Source organism: Battus philenor, unplaced genomic scaffold (assembly GCF_028537555.1).
Source record: "Battus philenor isolate CCGP_79_NKW_IND1 unplaced genomic scaffold, ilBatPhil1.0.hap1 SCAF_23, whole genome shotgun sequence".
NCBI classification, from domain to species: domain Eukaryota; kingdom Metazoa; phylum Arthropoda; class Insecta; order Lepidoptera; family Papilionidae; genus Battus; species Battus philenor.
The window spans coordinates 6,078,849-6,086,136 of record NW_027181686.1 but is presented as its reverse complement, the minus strand read 5'-3'; the positions used below and the strand labels follow the sequence as shown (position 1 = coordinate 6,086,136).

General features: G+C 29.7%; 2 protein-coding genes across 2 annotated transcripts; one reads left to right on the top strand and one right to left on the bottom strand.

The window, feature by feature from the left end:
• The first annotated feature begins 71 nt into the window (after nucleotides 1-71).
• On the top strand, nucleotides 72-2,803 carry LOC137923979 (large ribosomal subunit protein mL44-like). The gene is made up of 6 exons (XM_068767260.1): nucleotides 72-219; nucleotides 302-580; nucleotides 1,326-1,486; nucleotides 1,873-1,999; nucleotides 2,156-2,329; nucleotides 2,589-2,803. Exons 1-6 carry the CDS (start codon nucleotides 150-152, stop codon nucleotides 2,744-2,746), a joined length of 969 nt encoding a protein of 322 aa, XP_068623361.1. The 5' UTR covers nucleotides 72-149; the 3' UTR covers nucleotides 2,747-2,803.
• A 23-nt stretch (nucleotides 2,804-2,826) lies between these two features.
• LOC137923978 (uncharacterized) lies at nucleotides 2,827-7,185 on the bottom strand. Its single transcript, XM_068767259.1, has 3 exons — nucleotides 3,947-7,185; nucleotides 3,324-3,528; nucleotides 2,827-3,121 (listed from the first exon to the last, which is right to left on the bottom strand). The coding sequence occupies exons 1-3, from the start codon at nucleotides 7,123-7,125 to the stop codon at nucleotides 2,990-2,992; spliced, it is 3,516 nt and encodes a 1,171-aa protein (XP_068623360.1). The 5' UTR covers nucleotides 7,126-7,185; the 3' UTR covers nucleotides 2,827-2,989.
• Between the last annotated feature and the right edge of the window lie 103 nt (nucleotides 7,186-7,288).

Here is a 7,288-nt window from a genome sequence, read left to right as displayed (position 1 = left end):
ATGCTTCAAAAATTATACAAATTCATTAAGAGCTAAGCTGTAGGATCTTAGTTCTTTGCCCTATTAAAAAAAGAAAAAATAACCTCAAAAATATTCCTGAAATTTGTTTTGGTATTTATTCTTGCACAAGATATGTTATAAAAACCGATATGTCTCTTTTAAGAAAATCTGCACCTTTTTTAAGAAATGCTATCAGATATTTTCCTGTGAATATTCAAGGTAGCTAAGTATTTCCATTAATGTTTTTCTATTATAGCAATTGTTGTTAACATAACATTAATTTACATACTTTTTATTTTAGCACAGAAAATCCACCGATGGGTGGCGCCTACGTTAATGGAACTTAAACGACGAGAAGACAAGTTGGGCGGTAAAAAAACTAACCCCAGAAATACTTTCTTGGAATGGAATTTAGAAGCTGAATTATTTGCTTTCGGGAAAAGACTTAGTGAAGAATTCGACTCAGATTTATTGTTACAAGCTTTTACTGATAGATCCTATGTGATAAAAGAGGAAATGAAACAGAAGGAAATGGAAATTAATATAAAAATGAAGGATAATAAAGAGTTAGCACAAGAAGGTAATTAATATTTTTTCTTTAATTTGTTTTATTGTTCGTTAGATGCAGGCGCTTCCAACCGGTCCTTTAAAAATGTATGGAGGAGGAGATCAAGCAGCGATATGAGCGAGATACAATGATGATGGATGGATTTGTATTTATCATAAGTGCAATTGAAATTTAACCAACAAATCTCAGTTCTATTGATATGTAGTAATAATTATAACACTCTATGGGTCCTTGTAGCAATGGAAATATCTTCTGATTATTACTTGACTAATTGTGTATTCACACTATCTATAGTATATATTGCCAATCATATTTTATAATCAAAGATTTGATGTACTGATTTATATATATTTAAAGTAATTTTTGATTATGAAGATGATATGATATGACAAATGAACAAAAATAACCATTTTAGCTGTATCTACTCATGGACAAGCAGTTGTAGGTATCTATCTAACTTATCCATTCAAATCAAAGAGAATTTTATAAAAGATTTCTTTTTTAACTGGCCAACACTTCAACTTAAGTTAAATATGCATAGACTACAATAGACATATCTGTTTAAAACATTAACATAAATGCCCATATGATCTAACAAGCTAACATTAATGCGTTTCTGTCACACAAAAAACTTTCTGTATGCAATTCTAGTTAATCTCTTTCTCTGTTGTTTACTTTAAGAACACCACACTCTGGGTAAAATAACTTCACATATATTTACTTCCACAATAATAGTTAATTTTTGTTTTATTTTTAGGTGATCAATTTATAAACCACTATGTCCAATTGTATCTCGAAAATGTTTTACCAAAATACCCATTAGAGGGAATAGCAGAAATTAAGAAACATCTGACAAGTGAGGAGACCTTAGCAAATATATCTTTACATCTTGGCACGAAGGACATTATTTTGGCATCTGTAAGATATTAATAATTTTCTTTTGTGGTTAACATTAAAGTATTAATAAACTTATAGAAATAAAATTATAATGTATTATTTGGAAATTTGATCTGCTGTAAGAATCAAAGACAATATCAGTAATATATCCTAGCATTTTGGCAGTGTACAATAACCTGCCCTAAAAGCTTGGATAGTTTTTAATATATGAGATATGTTTGTGTAAACATCTTCAATGTACAATAGTAAATGCTTGTCATGGTAAAGACAAATAAAACAGTATTTGATACCTGCAATTGAGTACAATATTATATTGATATAAAGGTATACATAAAGAATCTAATATTTACATTTTATGCATCTTTATATACCTGTATAAATAGTATATACATAGAATTTAATTTCAGGAATATCCAGTTGACAACTTTATTTTAGCTAATACATTTAAAGCTGTAGTTGGAGCACTTTTAAAGTCATCTGGTGAAGAGAGGGCTGCATATTTTGTCAGAGATTTTGTTATTACACAATTACAAGGTATATTAATTTGTTTATCTTTATAGTATTTATCAAAATATACTATTGATGTAAAATTTTACCAAAATAAAAGTAAGATTCCATTTAATTCACTGTTTTTATAAATGTATTTTGTTACATGTATTAACTAACAATTTGTATTTTGTTAAATTTCAGGAAAGGATGTTAATGAGTATTGGAAGATAGAAGATCCTTGGGCTATGCTTGTGGGGATAATGGATAAACAAGGGGTCACACTAGAACCCAGACTTATTGGAGAAGTTGGGAAAAGTACATTATTAGCTTGCTATAGAGTTGGGCTGTATGTTGAAAAGAAAATGTTTTCTTCAGGTATTGTAAGCTATAAACCTACATCCTTCTCTCGTAAGTTTTGTCCCTTACTACCGAGGATATTGACCTTCCTTAGAAAGTTTATGGTGCATTATATCACACCAGCTAAAAAACTTTATTGAAGAATATTTAATGCATTATTACATAAACATTTTAGTATACTATCATTTTACGTTTTCTAAAATTTTGTTTACTTGTAGAGTCTCTAATCCAGTAATGATGTATTTCTTATAATTCAAAAAAATCTTTAAATTTTCAGGATTTGGTGAAACCATTACATGCGCTAAAGAAATGGCTGCAATTGAAGGATTAAAAAAAATATTTGGCACTGAAGATAATATGGCTCCTATTAACTTTAAACTCGAAAAAATCGCAAAATTGGAACCTAAAATGCAAAAACATATTTCTGCTAGTTAAATATAATCCCTAAGTCTTAGTCATAGAATTAATAATGTATTAAATGTTTTAAAAACGTTTAATTTTTTTCATAAATTCTAAATTACAAACATTCAATAATAAAATTCATACAAATCATAATAGGTCAACATCAACATTTACACATTAACACTAAATTCGTTAGAGCAAATAAATCACTTTTAAATTGATGCAAAAAAGTAATATAAGATCTGTTATTCCAATATCACATTGAAGCCTATAATATCAACTAGCTGCAGAGTCCATTATAAGGTTTCCATGTTTGTCCTTGATGCGAACTCTGCCAGAAGAGTAACGTGTTTCTGCAGTTCCATCATTATAAACCAATTTCACGGTACCGTCGGGAAATTCGCGACGCTGAAAAAATTAAAATAAATAGAAATTATTAACATAATTACAAACTTATAGACCAGGAATTATTGGTACAAATATGTGTTCCAAGTTATATGTTATAAATTACACTCTATTTTTTAAAGGAACAACATTAAATAAACACATGCATCCAAATGCACACTTGAAACTAAAACTTGAAAAATAATATAAAATAAATAAGAATTACCTTGTGGTCTTTGGCATGCACTTCAATTTGCCCATTATTAAAAATGACACGCTTTTCGCCATCTGCAGCGATTGTGAGAGTGGCACCGTCAGGAAAACGCCATTCCTCGCGCACATGTTCATTCTTAGGGTCAAAGTATCGAACACTGCCATTGGGCAAACGAATTTCGGAAGAACCATCTTTGTACCGTTTTTCTACTTGGCCACTGAAAAAAAAAACCATGTGACTGACTGAATGTAACATTATTACATACTCCTTTATTTTAAAATTTTATTTACATATTACATCTTAACTCTTAATGTAACTTGAGCAAGAAACATGCATATTTTTCAAGATTAAAATACAATTCATAGTACTTAAACCACATTTTCTGGAAAACTGAGATATTTTTATATGCATAAAGAATACTGTTCAACAAGCAGAAAAATGTAAAAATGAGTTTGTGCTGTAATGTTAACACTACAGCAGTACTAAGCAGAACTAAAATGTGTTTTAAAACTAATTGTTAGTAAGAACTTAAAACCACTTGAAATCCGTGCGGTTTATTATATGATTATTATATTATATATTATATCATAACATGATTATTTATAAAAGAAAACATTTTTTGCTAATTTGCTTACTCTGAAAATTCCAAAATTTCTAGTCCATCAGCATGTGTAGTGTGAAATGTTTTCGTTTCTGCATAAAAATATTTTATTTTACCCTCACTATAAAAATTTTCTTTTACATCACCATTGTAGTAAAGGAATTTGCTATATTTGCCATCTGGGGAAATAAATTTGATGTTTCCATTTGGAAACCTCAATTCTCTAGACCCATCTGGTTTTTTAGTTTCAATAGGATTTAAATTAGTCTTTGTTAAGCTGCTTTTGCTTGTAGAGGGTTCAGGGGTTATAATCATTCTGGAATCTTGATACTGATTACTGTTGTTAACTGCAGCAAAGTTTTGGTTATAACCAAAATTGCTTGTTATAGGAGGAGTTTTTGTCATGGTTCTTGAATTGTTTGCAGAATTATTAGCAGCACTTTTGGAAATTAAATCAATGGATTCATAAGAGGTTGTTCTATAACTTTTAGGTGAATTACCTGAAGATCTGTGGCTTACACTAGAACTATGAACATTAGATTCTAAGCTTTTGTTTTCGATAATGTTCAAAGGATTGGTAGACCTTGACTGATTAGAATTTGATTTATGTATAAAATAACTACTAGCATTGTCAGTTAAATTGCATTTATCACCAGAATCATGCATCACATCTTTTGGTGATATGCTTTGAAACCTCTCTATATAAATCTTTTCTAAATTATTTTCGTCTTCGGTGTCACTTCCACTTTTTTCTGAATTTACAACAGACTCTTCAAAATTATTGTCTTTGTCATAATCTACAAAATTATCAACTATTGATGAAATGTGTTGTTTCTCACTTAATGTATCCTTTTGGCTGAAGTATTTAGCATACCTAGAGGTTACATTCAAATTTGGAAAACTCTTTGCCCTTCGCCTTATACCTTTATTGTCAGTTGTTACTTTTTTACATCTATTTTGTCTTTCAATTTCATAAGCTTTATATTTTATGTTAGGGTCTGAATAAATATTAGATTGGGAGTCCTTAGACGTTATGTCAGACAGTTTTTTGTTAATTTGTTCAAGATACTTTAAATTTGTTAATCGTCTTGTGACATCATTGCTGTGTTGAATGCGACGGATCTCTTTTTTGAGTTTGTCTACTTCCTCTTGTAAGTTCTTTTTTTCTTTCTCCTGTATTTTTAATTGATTGCGGAGTCTTGCTATTGTCGATGTAGATTTTGCATCTTTTGTCCTTATATCTTCTTTGAGGTCATTTATCTCTTTCTTCAGATTTATAACTTCATCTTTATCTTTCTTATTTAATCGCCCACGCAAATCTCTAACATGTCTTTCATATAGCTGTCTCTGTTTCATAAGTTTCTCTTTTTCTTCAGCAATGTAATATTCTGAGAGAATTTTTTCTTCATTAAATTTTTGTTCAAAAGCTGTCTTTTCCTCAAAGAATTTTTGTCTCTCCAAATCAATTTCTTCGCGCATTTTTGTTAAATTAGCATTTTCTTTTCTAAATGTTTCAATTTCATCTTCTAATTCACTAAGTCTATCTTTAAGTAACTCACTAGTTGCTATCAACTTTGCATTCATTTCTGCCATATTTGATTTAATTATGTCAGTGTCATTACTGGCATCATCATTCAAACTTTGTTTTTCTTTTGTATCTTTCAGACCAGTAACATTTTCTGAGTTAATAGTTTTTATACTAGAGGTTCTGACTGTATCCTTTTGTTTATTCATCTTTGTTTGGATTTCATTAAAGCATGCACAGTTAGAGTTTACTGCTTCAAATGTAGTGCATGAGCAGCAGCTTGATAAAGATGAACATGTCTCCACACATTCTGTGCAGTCAGTTTGACAAATTTCATTGCACTCAATATTTTCATCCTTTCCTTGTTTAAAGTTGGGATTAATATTTATTAAATCAGGATTTTTTGAAAGACATCTTTGCATTATAAGAGGTGTACTTTCTCCAGAACATTCTAACTTGTTTTTCTTTAAAAACCGGTTAATAAATGAGTTTTCTATATTAAAACTTTCGTGAGTAAATTTATTTTCAAGTAATTCAAATATCTTTTGCTCAACAATTTCTTTTTCTTGTTGCATCTTAATCACATTTTCATCACAACTTACCTCAGATATGAAACTCTTTGAAGGAGAGCTAAAATTTTTATAATAATCACTTTGTTTTATTTTTCTTAAGAAATCATCCTGTTCTTTAGTAAGTACTGCTGCCCAAGTTTTTCCCTTTTCTACTTGAAGTGGATGTTTTCCTTGGGGAATATTGTTAATTTTTCTTTCTGATTGTTCTTCAGACATACAAATACTAGTTTTAATTTTATGTCCCTGTGAGTCATTTTTAGATTTGTCTGGAGACCTTATAGGGATTTCTCTTTCAACTTGACCATTTACATTCACTTTATTTGAGGAATTCATTTTTGGAACTATCATTTTAACATCAGGTTTCTCCAAATTTGTTTTTACATCTGTACTCTTCTGCTTATTTTGTGTGTTAATTGATTCCAATTTTCTTCTACTTTGATGCCACGGTAAGGATTTTGTTGTTTGTATAACAAGATCTTTTTTCTGAACACCAAAACGAGACATTCCTTCACCTTTTTTAAGAAATGTTTTTTTGTTTTTGTTAGGTAAATTGTTTTGTTTATGATTCCTCTTATCTTTTTCTTCATTTTGAAGTTTCTCAACAATCAATGCTTCAAAGTTTTTCTTTGGATTTAAAATAGGCATTTCGTCTAATGAAATATGTTTACCAGTTAAAGAATTTTCATTTATTTGGTTAGAAGGTGCAATAATAGCAACAGGTTCATTATCAGAGTAATTTTTGCTTTTTATGGAAGTTGGGGAATTCAAAATAAATTCAGATTCTTGAGAAAGGTTTAATAAGGATATTCCATCTATGAAATCCCTTTCTTTTGGTTTTCTTGACGAAGAAGCTGCAGATATTGAAGGTGATGCTTCATTTGAAGAATGCGGAGTAGTTTGCAATAAGCTACGAAATGTATTATAACTCGTGCTGTTACTGAAGTGACTTACAAATTCAGTAATATTTGAAGAAATTTCAGGCGAATCTTGATACAATAATTGTTGTTTTTGCAGTTTCCCGCGTTGCATTAACTGTAATTGTCTTAGAACTTGCAGTCGTTCCAAAATTTGTGAAGGGGACATTGAAAGATCACTATCGGAACATGATTGATCCATTTTATATATACATCGGTATCTAATTGCAAATTACACAACTTCATATAGTGACCGATAAAAAGTTTTTAATTTAAACAGTTTTGAAATGAACTGTATGTTTGACAAGTACAAAATGTGTGACCAGCATATTACGCAAATGCCCAATAGTAAAAAATATAATCTA

Bases quoted from the DNA above. Each gene is read 5' to 3' on its own strand.
- LOC137923979 (XM_068767260.1), top strand. From the start codon at position 150: ATGTCTCTTTTAAGAAAATCTGCACCTTTTTTAAGAAATGCTATCAGA. The intron at 220-301 runs GTAGCTAAGTAT...TTTTTATTTTAG, and splicing joins TTTTCCTGTGAATATTCAAG to CACAGAAAATCCACCGATGG. The intron at 2,330-2,588 runs GTATTGTAAGCT...TTAAATTTTCAG, and splicing joins AAAGAAAATGTTTTCTTCAG to GATTTGGTGAAACCATTACA.
- LOC137923978 (XM_068767259.1), bottom strand. From the start codon at position 7,125: ATGGATCAATCATGTTCCGATAGTGATCTTTCAATGTCCCCTTCACAA. The intron at 3,529-3,946 runs GTAAGCAAATTA...TTTTTTTTTCAG, and splicing joins GAAATTTTGGAATTTTCAGA to TGGCCAAGTAGAAAAACGGT. The intron at 3,122-3,323 runs GTAATTCTTATT...TAATTTTTTCAG, and splicing joins TGCATGCCAAAGACCACAAG to CGTCGCGAATTTCCCGACGG.